Below are 13,446 nucleotides of genomic sequence, written 5' to 3' on the forward strand. Positions count from 1 at the left end.
CAACCGTGTCTCATCATTGGGAAAAAGGAATATGAGAAGATCAAGGAGTCAGCTCAATCCCCAACAGAGGAGGAGCGTTGGGACAGGCTGAAGACCCTGAAAGCCAGACAGGACGCTGCTTTCGTAGGCATCTCCCCTCCTGCTCCCCCTTTTCCTGCTCCCCAGCTGACCTCGAGGGGTGGTGGCTTCACCAAGGAGATCCCACCTCTGTCCCTCATGTTTTGGGGCACAGGGGAAGCTGCAGGGCTTGGGGCTCCACTGAGAGCTGGGCAGCATCCCAAGAATTGTCCCCAGTGCTCCCAGCCTTTCAAGGGCACAGGGTGTCTGCCCAGAGGTGTGGGAAGGGGTGCCCATGGCCGTGCCAGGGTCCCAGGAGCTCGTCGTGTCCCTGCTCCGTGCCGGGAATGTGGCACCTGAAGTGTGGCCCCAGGAGCCCTCGGGAAGGTGCCTGGGACTGGGCAGTGCTCCCTGTGTCCGCAGGAAGCCCTGGAAAAGGCCCAGAGCGAGGAGCTGAGAAAGGCAGAACTGCAGAATGAGAGGGAGCGTCAGAAAGATGTGGAGGAGTGGCTGCAGCAGGAGGAGCAGAAGCGGCTGCAGTGGGCGACGAGGATGAGGCTGGAGCAGGAGGAAGAGATGCGGGAACTGACCTCGGTAGGGCCAGCGCTCCCCGCTGTCACCGGGCACTGCCTGAGCCTCCCCTGCTCCTTGCGCTCCCGGGCTCCTGTTCTGCTTGCCTTGCCCTCCCTGCTCCCTGTGTCCCAGGGCGGCTCAGAGCCACAGACACCTCTTGTCCCCACAGCTCTTCCTCAATTCCAAGTGCAACATGATCCGGGACAAGCAAATCCTGGAGAAGCGGATGATCCGCAAGGAACTGGCGGAGGAGGAGAAGCGCCTGGACAAGATGATGGAAATGGAGTGGGAGAAGGGTGCGGCGGTCCAGGAGGAGCTGGAGCGCCAGAGGAAGCAGGAGATGATGAGGTGGGCAGAAGCTGCCTCTTCCCCATGAAGGCATTCGGCCCATTCCACCACACCAGCCCTGTCCATGCCAGCATTCCCACCATGGGGAGCAGGACGCAGCCAGAGGGAACCCTTCTGCTCTCATGTTCCCAGAGCCAGGCAGGACCTTGTGAAGCAGATGGAGCAGAACGCAGAGAAGCGGGCGCTGAGAGATGAGGAGAAATACCAGGAGAGCCTGAGGCAGCTGGAGCGCCTAAAGGAGATGAAGAGGGAGGATCGGAAGGTGGGAGCAGGGAATGGGGTGCAGGGAGGTTTCCACCTGGCTGGAAAGGGATTGGCAGTGCTGGGTCAGCCACGCTCGGGGAGTGGGGACAGCAGCCAGCAGGATCAGAGCTCTGGTCCCTTGGGGACGTTGTGGCATCCCCGGGAGGGGACCCAAAGCCTCCCTGCCCTGAATGAGGAGGAGGAGGGAGCAGTGGCTTCCAACCCTGCGTGGTGTTTCCAGGCCTGGGATCAGAAACAGGAGCAACTAAAGCAAATCCATGCTGATATTAAACGTTCCAACGTGGAGAGCCAGCGGCTGAAGGATGAGCAGCGGGAGCGGGAGAGGCTGGAGGATGAGCGGGTGCTGGAGCAGCAGCGGCAGAAGGCTGTAAGAGCAGTGGGTGGGGGGCTCCTGGTGGGCTGGGCAGGGGCTGTGGGAGCTGCACTGAGGCTCTGTCCCACCCTGGGGCTCTGTCCCACACCTTGGGAATCTGTCCCACACCTTGGGAATCTGTCCCACCCCAGGGCTCTGTCCTGACCCTGGGGCTCTGTCCTCCATCCCGGAGGCTCTGCCCCACATCCCGCGGCTCTGTCCCACACCCCGGGGCTCTGTCCCCCATCCCGGGGCTCTGTCCCACATCCCAGGGCTCTGTCCCCCATCCCAGGGCTCTGTCCCCATCCTGGGGCTCTGTCCCCCCCCGGGGCTCTGTCCCACACCCTGGGAATCTGTCCCATCCCGGGGCTCTGTCCCACACCCCGGGGCTCTGTCCCCCCCAGGAGCGCGAGGCCGCCTTGGAGGCGGAGCAGGAACAACTGCGCCTGGAGAAGGAGAAGGAGCTGGCCCGGCTCAGGGCCGCACAGGAGCGGGCCCGGGACTGGCAGGCAGAGCGGGTGAGTGGCCCAGGCACAGGTGACACGCTCCCCTGCCACTGTCCCTGTCCCCAGCCCGGCAAAGGGGCAGCGCCCCGGCATGTCCAGAGGGGTCTGCAGGACCAGCCCCTGGAGCCAGGGCATGTCCTGGAGCGGTGCCAGCAGAGCCAAAGCCACGGCCAAGGGCTTCCATAGCTGCCCCCAGAGGGAAGCCCAGCACTGTCCCCTATGTGGGCAGGATGCTCTGATGGCCAAGAGGAGCCAAGAAGCCGCAGACCGGGAATGGCGGCGGCAGGAGCTGGAGAATGCGCGGAAGAAGGTGGAGCTGGAGCAGCAGCTGAGGCGGGACCGGCTGGAGCAGGTGGCCCAGAAGGAGCAGTACCTGGCCATGCAGGTGGAGCAGGACCGCCAGGAGTTCCAGAGGGTGCTCAGGTGAGACACACGGGGCCGAGGGATGGCTGAGGTGGTGGCCAGGGGGCTCCTAGTGCCAGCTGGTGGCTCTGGGGACTCCAGTGCCCGCCCAGGTGCTGTGCCAGGTGTGGGGGTTGTGGCGGGGTCCCTGAGCCAGCCCGGCTCTCCCGCAGGGCCCATCAGGAGCAGCTGCAGCGGGAGAAGCTGCAGCGGGAACAGAGGGAGCTCCAGCAGCGCGCCCATGCCGAAGATCTGCGGCGGCAGATCCAGGAGCTCCGGCAGCAGCGGGAGCGGGAGCGGGCGGCCTTCATTGAGGAGGGCCGGCAGCAGGAGCAGGAGGTCCGGCAGCGCAACCGGCGCCTCGCCCAGCTTGGGCAGCAGAAGCTGCAAGAGTTCAGGTCAGGGGCTGCCCGTGCTGCTTCCCTGGGCTCCCCGAGTCCTTCCTGGTGTCCCAGCCTGGGCCACCTCCCAGCTCCCTCTGCATCCTCAGCAAACGGCACCTGCTGCGGGGCCACGGTCCCAGAGCCATTGGGAGCCTGATGGATTCTTTCCTCTGCAGAGCCACTGGAATGCCCGACAAGTACTGTGCCCAGGTGGAGCGCAAAGCCCAGAGACGAGCCAACGCAGCCCTCTCCTAGGCCCAGCCCCACAAGGAACCAGCTCCAATTCTCCACAGATTTGGGGTTCCATTTGCATTGACTAAATCCAATGAACAATGTTTTTGAGCAGGTGGTGTTTTCCATCCTTCCCTGACCTCAGGGCCATTGGGGAGCAGCTGCCCACGGGGCTGGAGGAGCCCTGAGGCTCCTTGTTGTGCCAATGCCACCGTTACCACCCGGGGAAGTTCTGAGCTCACATAGGACACCCCCACCCACTGCGAGTGAGTCACTGCAGCCTCTGCCCCACCAGAGCCACCAGCACCCTTTGCCAGCCGTGGTCATAACTACAGCAAAGCGGAACAAATAGCACTGAGCGGGTTGGAAGCTTTTGTTACTTTGTTGTTGTGTGTTCTGTTCTGTTCTATTTATTTTCTAGCAAAGAGCTGTTATTCCTTTTCCTACAGTTTTGCCTGGAAGCCCCCCAGTTTTCGAAGTTATTATAATTTGGAGGGAGGGGTCTTCTTTCCATTCCCGCCTTCCTTGGCAGACATTCGTCTTTTAAACCAAGACATTTATAGGTGCCTGATTTGGGGCTCGTGAGGAAAGGGTGAAAATAGAATAGCAGTTCTTGGGTAATCCATTTGTGTATTGGATACAACTTCATTAAGCACCTGTGTTAGTTTTGCACAGCCTGGTTTTTGATAGCAGGAGGGAGCCCAGAGGTGGCTTTTGTGAGAAGCTGCTGGAAGCTTCCACCATGTCCAACAGAGTCAATCCCTGATGACTCTGAAGACGGACACGCTGCTGGCCCAGTAACGCCTCTGTGATGATGTATTTAAGAAGGAAATCAAAACAGGGCACGTGCAGTTTTTCTCAACAGGGTGGCAAGGCACCTGGCCTGCCTGGCTGCCCCTAGCCATGCCACAAGTGTGGGCACAAAGGCAGGGGCAGCGAGGGTGACTTCTCCTTCCCGGCACCCCGCATGAAGAAAGGCGTTAAATAGCAGCCGAGCCAGTGGCGAAAACACGGCGAGTGATTCCCCAGCGCGGAACCTAGACGGAGTCAACCTCTCAGCACTGCAGGATCCTGCAAGAACCTTTGAATTGGTGGAATTTGTTGGCAATAGTACTCATGAGCAGCAATTTTTCTTCTAGTCGGAGAAAGAGGAGGAAGTGAGAACGTGTGAGGAAAGACAACGTGGCAGCACCAAGGTCAGTGGAAAGAAGGAGGGAGAGGAGGTGCTCCAAGCATCGGGGTTAAAATTTCTCTGCAAGCCATGGTGAGGACTATGGTAAAACAAACTGTCCCCCTGTAATCCATGAAGTCCACGGGGAGTGTAGAAATCCACTCACAGCCCATGAGAAAGGTGCCTATGCTGGAGCGAGTAGAAGCCAAAAAATCCTGTAATGCAGTGGGAGACCCAAATAGAGAGAGAGGGCTCCTGCTTCGAGAGATAGAGAGAGAAGGCCCTTGCTTCCAAACTAGAGCAGCCCATCCTTAAAAGACTGCACCCCATGGACTAGTGACCCACACCACAGCAGTTTTGGGAAGAGTCTTTGCCCATGGGAAGGACTCACGTTACAGCAGTTTTGGCAGAACTGCTGCTCGTGAAATTAGAACCACGCTGGAGAAGTTGACGGAGAACTGTCTCCTGTGGGAAGGACCCCACAGCACAGCAGAGGAAAGACTCCTCTCCCTAAGAGAACAGAAAAAGATCTATAGTGACCAAACCCCCCTCCCAATGAACAGGCAGACCAGGCTCCCCAAGTCAAAGTGTCACAGGTAGATCTGGGCTGGCAGCACAAGGGAGAGTTGTTCCTGCCTCGATGGGCCCGTGATGCCTCAGGTCATCAGGGCAGAGATTCCACCTCTAAGCGGGCACAAGACCGAGGAGTGGATTTAACCATGGACACCATCTCCCAGGCTATCCACGAGTGTGAGACATCTCTCAAGCCATTAAGCAGGCTGAGAGCGTGAAGCCTCTGTGGAACGGTGGAATAAGTACGGGTATGGAGAAGTCTGGCAGGTTGATTACATCACACTGCCGCAAACCTGCCAAGGTGTTATGGATAGAGATGAAAGTTTAGATAAATCCTTGCCTTTTGTCCAGGCCTCTGGCAGCGGCCAGCACCCCAAAACCTACTCTTGTTCACAAGTTCTTCAATAATGGCCGATTAGGTCTATTACAGAATGAATTATTTATTTAATAGACACAAAATTAACAGACATAAGGCTTTAAACAGACTATTTACTGCACAGGACTAAAACAAAAAGAACTACTAGTAGATAACATACAGTGCACGATTAAAGGTACCTATTTATAGCTAGCAAAGAAATAGTAGAGATTAAGATTCAATGTATCTTAACATCCAGTTGCTGATGGGGCACACATCGAAATCCTTTCCCTCAGTTTCTGGAAAAGTTACCATGACGATGCGTCCACGCTTTGGGGAGTAGCTGTCTGACACGTTCCCAGGCTGTGTGTAAGAGGCTTCTACCTCCATGATAATCTGTGTGACTTTTATAGTCGTAAAGACCAGTGTCTTTGGTCAATGATATTTATTCTTCTTTTATCTCTTCTCGCATCTGCTCTCCATACCAAGATGTTGATTCTTGGTCGGGCTGCAGACCTTTTGGCACCAGGAGACGACCCCTTGCTGGGTCTTTGACCGACCTGGGTCATCTCTCCCATCTGCACCAGCCATCTGTGGTAGAGAGAGGGGCGGGGAGGGAGTCCTGCCACACAAGGCAAGCGCTGTGTGCTCACCATGGTGGAAGCAACCACCGGCTGGTTGGAGATGCAGCCGGTGCCTCACAGCACTGCCCAGAACACCATCCTGGGCCTGGCAAAACAAGACCTGTTGGACGCATGGCACCGCTTAGAGAACTGAGTTGATCGTGGAACTCATTTCAAGAACAGCTTAGTTACCACCTGGGCAAAGGAGCACGGCATTGAGTGGGTGCATCACATCCCCTACCATGCACCGGGTTGAACGGTGTCATGGACTGCTGAAAACCACTCTGAAGACCTTGTGTGGGGGGACCTTCAAGCACTGCGGTCAGCATCTAGCAAAGGCTACGTGGCCAGTCAACACCAGAAGCTCCATCAATCAAGCTGGCCCCGCCCAGAGTCCCTTCCCACTGTAGATGGAGGTAAGGTCCCTGTGGTACACCTGAGAGGTCTGTTAGGGAAAACTGGATTAACCCCGCCTCAGGGAAAGGCAAACCCACTCGTGGGATTGTTTTTGCTCAAGGACCAGGTTGCACCTGGTGGGTTATGCAGAAAGATGGAGAAACACGACGGATCCCTCAGGGGGCCCTTATCTTTGGGTGAGCTGTCTGTGACACTGCACCTATACCTGTATCTGCATATTGTAGATACAAAAATGCTGCTAGCAAGGATTTTCTTGCTATTTTCTAAGTCCGTGAGAGACTTTTCTCTCTCACAGAGGAGGTAGCAGAGTATGTAAACAACCAAGTCACCTGCAACCTTGAAAAGTCTTGTTTATGGTACAGTAAAAAAATATTTTGACAATGGATGCTTTAGGATTTTAGCCAATCACCCCCAAGGGGTAGCTGATCCTTTGTCCAATTAGACTATGAAAAAAACAGTCTATAAAAGTGTTTGTAAAATAATTAAATAAATCAATCTTGCTGCACAATTCCTGCCTGCTGGATCTTCTCTCCTCCTCCTCCCTACGGCTGTGGGACACGGCGATATACCCTAGGGCCCAGGCCTGAGTAACAGGATATATATATATACATATATTTGTAAATAAGTACAGAATTAGAATAACACATGTGTGTATATAGTTGAAAAGCCTTAAATTCGATGTTGGCACGGGGAAAAATTTCAGGGCGGATTATTTTATGGGTTTAGGCTTCTCAGTGAATTTTTTCCCATTGTCATCGGGAAGGTGCTGGAGGGGGACAGGGTGACTCCTAGATGGACAGCGAGCCACCAAGCCACACGAAAAGAGTGGCTGATAGCCCCGGCATTCCAACGGAATCTCTTGCAGGGGTGGGCAATAAAGGGTTTCAGCAGCTTCGCCTTGGGGCTCTCTCCCGCTCGGGAACCGGGAGCTGTCCGAGGTGCCGCCGGCGGTCTCGCCCTGGGCTCTCTGTGCCGCACTCAGCACCGCGATCGAGTCCTGCCCGCCCCCGCTGCCTGTGCCCGCTGCTGGCGAGAGGATCCCGGTCACCCCCGCTGACCCAGACTCGGGCAACTTCCAGTGCTGAGACCGGACACCGCCCACTTGGGTTTGCAGGGGGAGCACCCCCTTCTTTCCCTCCGGTGCGACACCCCCTGACACCCCAGCAGGCTCTGAGCTTGCCAGTGCGGAGAGTGGACATCGGCTGCGTGGGTTTGCTGGGGAAGCACCCCTCTTTTCCCCTCTCGTGCCGGCAGCAGCCCAGACCACCCGGGAAAGTTCTCAGCTTGCTCTGGACCCTCCCTGCCCGCTGCAGCCTCCGCCCGGCCGGAGCCGCCAGCGCCCTTTGCCAGCTGTGGTCGTAACTGCACCGAAGGGGAAAAAACAGCACTGAGAAGGTGGGAAAACTTCTGTTCTTGTGTTGTTGTTTGTTCTGTTCTGTTCTATTTCTTTTCTAGTCAAGAGCTGTTGTTTCTTTTTCAACATTTTTGCCTGAAAGCCCCGTGTCTTCAAAGTTGTAATAATTTGGAGAGACGAGTCTTCTTTTGATTCCAGGAAGGTTCCCATCCTCCTTGGAAGACATTTCTCTTTTAAAACAAGACACCTTGAGACACTGAGCTTGAAGGCTTTCATTTCTCTGCAAAATAGCCATCCTTCATGGCCAGGAATTGGAGGTCAGAAGTGGGATTCCCCCTCCTAAAATTATGAACATCTGAGGATTGCTCTCAGACAAAAACTGCCAGGACCAACAGCTCAGGCTCCCCTCAGACTCCCAGGGGCCGCGTCTCAGCTGTCCCCAAGACGCCGGCCTAGAAATGTTTCCTTCCTGTGGAAAAGAGCCATTCCTTGAGGTCAGGTGCCTGGGGCAGAAATTGGGATTCCACCTCCTAAAATTGCAAATGTCCGAGGATTGCTCCCAGATGAAAACTGCCAGGACCGACGGATCTGGCTGGCCTTGGACTCCTGGAGCAAGAAAGTGAAAGTGCTCCCAATACACCCATGGCTCCCCACCTCTCCTCCCAGCGCCAGGGGGGCACAGGACCCCTTTCCCTGTCATTGACACCAAAATGCAGCTTTTTGGTTAAACTGGCAGAATTGGTGTTTGTTTGTTCAGCTCTGTCGGGCTTTAGGAATGGGATTCTCCAATTTTGGGCTGCCACTGAAAACCAGGGGCTGCTGCTCCCTCGCCCTCCCAGTGGAGGCACAAAAGGCAAAGATCCCAAAGGGCTGAGAGAAGAACAATTTCCTGCAAATTGCACTGAGAGAAGGAAAACCTCAGCCCCCTCAAGACCCTCGAATTCCCAGCAAGGGCCGGGGGTCTCAGCTCCCACTCATGACACTCTCAGCAAGGGACCCCCTAAACCCCACCAAGGGTTCATCTTCCTGAGTCAAATAAATTCACTGAGCTGTTAAAGCATCCCTTTATTCCGATATTGGGGTTGTATTGGGGTGTCCCTCCATAAACACGTCCCATTAGGCATTGTTCCCTCGGGTTTGAGACATTGTGATACTCAAAAGACTTCCCGAATCCCTCTCAAAAGTCTTTCCCACTTTGCATGGAAATTTTTTTTTTTTTTTGTGATTTCTTGGGAGTTTTGTTCTTTCTGCTTTCCGTGGAGTAAGATTGCCATCTGCTGCTAGACATTCTGAACTAAAGTGCTTATTCTGGGTGTTTTCGGGGCGCTTACTTCGATTTCATAGGATTCCATCATCATCCTCATCACGTCTTTTGATTGAACCTTCACGCTGGCCAGAACCAGGCCTCTTTCATCTTTCAGATTTATTTAATGTTCTGAAGGTCTCAGGTCATTGTAATCAAGCCACAGCTGGCGAGTTTTGCTCATTTTCTCAGTCCATCGTTGACAATGCTCTACTACAAGCTAGCGATCTAAACAGCAATTAAAACAAAGCCACGAATGTCGGTTACATGGTAAAACTAAATTATACGTTGAAAATACAAAGTTCAAGCAAAGTCAAGTAAGTGAAACTGAACTATAAAATGAAAGTTACAAAGTTTAGGCAAAAAGAAAGTACTAAACCAGGCAAAAATACATGTTTGGCTCCTTTCATCCCCCTCACGACACCCTCACCACGGAACCCTCAGCGCCCCCTCAGCACCTCCCACCCCTCAGAGAGTCCGGGCCCGCGCCGGCCACTGTAGGGACGCGCTCCCCTTTCGCGCCGCGTGGGGTGATGGGAAATGTAGTCCGGGAGAGGCTCAGCGCATGCGCTATGGGCGTGGGAAACTGTGTTGCCATGGGAACGGGGCTGTTGTCGTGGGATGGGCGGGGGGGTGTTGCTGCCTTGGGCTTCATGGTCATTCCCAGAGGTCCAGGGGTCTCGGGGTCCAGGGGTCCACAGATGTCAGTGCCAGGGCCAGGGGGTCTGTAGGTTTCAGGGGTCTTGGGGGATCATGAGCCTCATGACCATTCCCAGGCAGTCCAGGGGTCTTGCAGGGTCCAGGGGTGCCACTGCCAGAGCCAGGGGGTTCACAGCGACCAGGGGTCCAGGGGCCTTGGGGGTCCAGAGACCGCAAGATCCTACTGCCAGGCCCAAGGGGTCCAGGGGTCTTGGGGGTCCGTGGGCCTCATGGTCATTCCCAGGGATCTCAGGGGTCCATGGCACCACTTCCAGGGCCAGGGTATTCCCAGGGATCAGGGGTCCAGGAGTCTGGGGGGTTCAGGGGTTCTCAGGGGGGTCCAGAGGTATTTTCCTGAAAGTGGGATTCCACCTACAAAATTCCAGATGCACATGGATTGCTCCCATGCAAGGAATTTGGTGTTGGGGCACTGGTAGAAATGGCCTGGAATGGAGGGGAATCCCTCAATGCAAACCCATAAAATGCTGCAAAAGGAGTTTCCTTCGATTTAAGTCCTTAAAATGATGGAACAGAGCGTATTTACCTCAAACCAATAAAATGACAAATAAATGGGTTCTCCTTATCAATTTAATCCCGTAAAATATGGGGAAAAGGGGATATCCCTTAATTTAAATCTCTCAAATGATGGGAAAAGGCGGCTTTTCCCTCCATTTAAACCCTTAATAAGGAAAGGCAACAGGGTTTCCTCCTCAATTTAAACCTGAAGATGATGAAAATAGGGGGTTACCCCCAATTCAAACCCCTAAAATGTCATCACCAATGCTTTGCCCTTCTATTTAAACTGGGAAAAAATGGAAAACTGGGACTCCCTGTCGACTGATACACCTTACATCAGGGAAAAGGCAGGTTGTCCTTTGATTGACACCCTTAAAATCTCAGGTGAAGGGGGATCCTCCCCAATTTAAACACAGGTGATGACAGGAAAGGAGTTTTTTCCCCCTCAATTTAAATCCCTTTTCTCCTCATAATCTTCCTTTTTACTGGGGGCACTGGGAAGGACTGGGAGCACTGGGAAGGGACTGTCAAGATGAAATCAAAAGGGGAAAAGGGAAAGATTCCCCCCCCCCCGCCCCATGACCCCAAGTGCTGCCCCACCTGCTCAGGTGCTGCCGCTGGGCACATGGGTTGGTCCCTCAGCATTTTCCTGGAGCAATGTTCCCCATCCAGCTGCATCCAGGTGCTCCCCCAGGCCCTGTGAGATGCTCCAACCATCCTTCCTAGAAGGACACCCAGGGACTGTCCCCTCAGCCCCTGTTCTCAGCCAAGTACCAGCGCAGGTGTGCCCAGGTAACCTCCCAAAATCACCCCCTTCTCATCCTCAGTGGCCACATGTGGGGCTACTGCACCTTGGAGTGGGGCGGGGAGGTGGAAAAGGTCCTGCTGGTCATTCCCTCCCCCGGACAGCCCATTTTATGTACGTGGGACACCGTGGGGGGTCGGTGCTTTCCTTCCTAAGGAAAAGATCTGTCATCCAGGAGTCCACGGCGGAAATTTGGATTCCACCTCCAAAATTCAATATATCCAGCCAAGGATTGCTCCCAGATGAAAGCTGCCAGGAGTGATGATTCTGGCTGGCCTTGGGCTCTCAGGAGCTGCCTCTAGGATGCCCCTGAGACACTGGGGAACCTATGGAAAAGAGACGCTATTCTCCACCAGGCGCCCGCAGCCAAAATTGGGATTCCACCTCCTAAAATAGCAAATGTCCGAGGATTGCTCCCAGACAAAAGCTGCCAGGAACAACAGCTCTGGCTGCTCTTGGACTCCTGGGGGCCACCTCGCAAATCCCCCCGAGAGATTGGAGTGGAACATTTTCCTTCCTGTGTATCTTGGTTTGAAAGACAAATGTCTGCCATGGAGGGCGGGAACCTTCCTGGAATAGAAAGAAGAGCCGTCCCTCCAAATTATTATAACTTCAAAAATACAGGGCTTTCAGGCAAAAATGCAGGAGAAGGAATAGCAGCTCTTTACTGGAAAACAAAGAGAACAGAGCAGAGCACACAACAACACAAACCCAGAAGTTTCCGCCCTGCTCAGGGCTGGATTTTCCCTCTTTGGTGTAATTATGGCCACGGCCAGCAGGGGGCGCTGCAGGGATCACTCAGCCAGCAGGGGGCGCTGCAGGGATCACTCACAGCCAGCAGGGGGCGCTGCGGTGGCGCCATCGCGGCCAGCAGGGGGCGCTGCGATGCGGGCTCCAAGCCCTCAGGGGGCGATGGCGGCATTGGCACCACAAGGAGGAAGGTGAGGGTGCTACCCCTGCACACTCACACGGGTGGCACCAGGTCTCGGTGCCAGCAGCAGAGGAGGAGGTGGCAGCTGGAATCCTCTCATGGCAGCGGGCACAAGTGGGGAAGGTAGGCAGAACTCAACTGTGGGGCTGACTTGCAGCCCAGCAAAAGTCCCGGGTCTGAGCCCACAGCCTCTCGCGGCACCGTGAGGCAGCTCCTGAAAAATCCTGAGTGGAAAGAACCCACCCCCAGCCAAAACTCCCAAACCCTTATTCCCCTCCCCAGACCATTTTGTTGGTGTGCCAGAGCTATCAGCCAACTCCACCGGTTGATAGGAAATTGAAGAATTTCCTGTGGTGGTTGTTGTTCTTCTCAACTCCCATCCCTGTGCTGCTAGGACACAGGTGGGGTTTCCATCCCACTTCCTCTCCGTGGTCCCGCAGGTTTGGGAGCATTGGGAGGAGCAGGAGAGCAGAGGAAGAGCCCCGTGGAAAACACTGTCTGCTCAGAAAATGTAATTTATCGGAAAACTCACTCAATGGATGTGCTGGTTTGAAAGCAAACCAGCAGGAGGAATGAACCCCACACAGATACCTTGAGAGAGATTTCAGGTTGGAATTACAATTTAATAGAAAGATTACAACAAATGCAATGATACACAAAACTGGCTTAAAACCACAAATACAGAGTACAACCTTACACCCTATCGGTCAGGGTGGTGGGCGCAGTCCTGTTGAAGTGATGGCAGCAGCCTTGTCAAAAGCAGTGGTCCTGGGGAAGGTCTGGTCCTCCTCTGGGTCCATTGAGCAGTGGTGGTGTCCCAAGTCCCCAAGGTGCTCAGATATATGGCCAGATTCAGGCAGGAATGTTCAATACCTCCCCCAGGGTGGGGAATTCCACAATGGAATTATGTATTCCTATGACTCATAGGATATTTTGGGGAGTCCTTGAAGACCTGGGTGTCCACAGGCTGCCCACTGGGACCCGAGAGCCACGATGGCCCACAGGCAGAGGTGACCGCTTAGGCTGGGTGTGGTTATCACAGCCAAGTCAGTTTGGGAAGACAAACGAACACTGGCTTTGCCTCTGTCCCTTACCTGACACCCAGCTTGCAGCCTGACGGGTCGAGTGTGCGCTGGGCAGCTGGGAGTGACCATTAACAGTTCATCAGAATGATGTCAATGGGAGTAGAATACATGGTTTGGTTACAGCCCACCTCATAATCCAGGACAATGGAAACTGAGCCTCAAATCCGTGGGGAATCCCAGCTGGTCCCTGTTGGGGCTGGGCCTAGGAGAGGGCTGCGTTGGCTCGTCTCTGGGCTTTGCGCTCCACCTGGGCACAGTACTTGTCGGGCATTCCAGTGGCTCTGCAGAGGAAAGAATCCATCAGGCTCCCAATGGCTCTGGGACCGTGGCCCCGCAGCAGGTGCCGTTTGCTGAGGATGCAGAGGGAGCTGGGAGGTGGCCCAGGCTGGGACACCAGGAAGGACTCGGGGAGCCCAGGGAAGCAGCACGGGCAGCCCCTGACCTGAACTCCTGCAGCTTCTGCTGCCCAAGCTGGGCGAGGCGCCGGTTGCGCTGCCG

The 13,446-nt window shown here is 54.9% G+C and overlaps 1 protein-coding gene and 1 long non-coding RNA gene across 2 annotated transcripts; one reads left to right on the forward strand and one right to left on the reverse strand.

Moving 5' to 3' along the window:
- Nucleotides 1-9: 9 nt before the first annotated feature.
- On the forward strand, nucleotides 10-4,521 carry LOC121672526 (cilia- and flagella-associated protein 45-like; the record flags this gene model as incomplete). The annotated part of the gene is made up of 9 exons (XM_042045196.1): nucleotides 10-123; nucleotides 481-651; nucleotides 800-978; nucleotides 1,111-1,240; nucleotides 1,463-1,609; nucleotides 1,999-2,112; nucleotides 2,330-2,523; nucleotides 2,676-2,900; nucleotides 3,062-4,521. Coding segments are annotated over 9 exons (1,353 nt in total), but the record flags the coding sequence as incomplete, so codon positions are not given.
- A 7,940-nt stretch (nucleotides 4,522-12,461) lies between these two features.
- Nucleotides 12,462-13,446, reverse strand: LOC121672524. Its single transcript, XR_006018888.1, has 2 exons — nucleotides 13,391-13,446; nucleotides 12,462-13,229 (listed from the first exon to the last, which is right to left on the reverse strand). It is a non-coding gene; the product is annotated as an uncharacterized LOC121672524 (long non-coding RNA).

This window comes from Corvus kubaryi, unplaced genomic scaffold (genome assembly GCF_017639235.1).
Source record: "Corvus kubaryi isolate FWS band 111438036 unplaced genomic scaffold, C.kubaryi_AGA036_p1.0 62646, whole genome shotgun sequence".
NCBI lineage: Eukaryota > Metazoa > Chordata > Aves > Passeriformes > Corvidae > Corvus > Corvus kubaryi.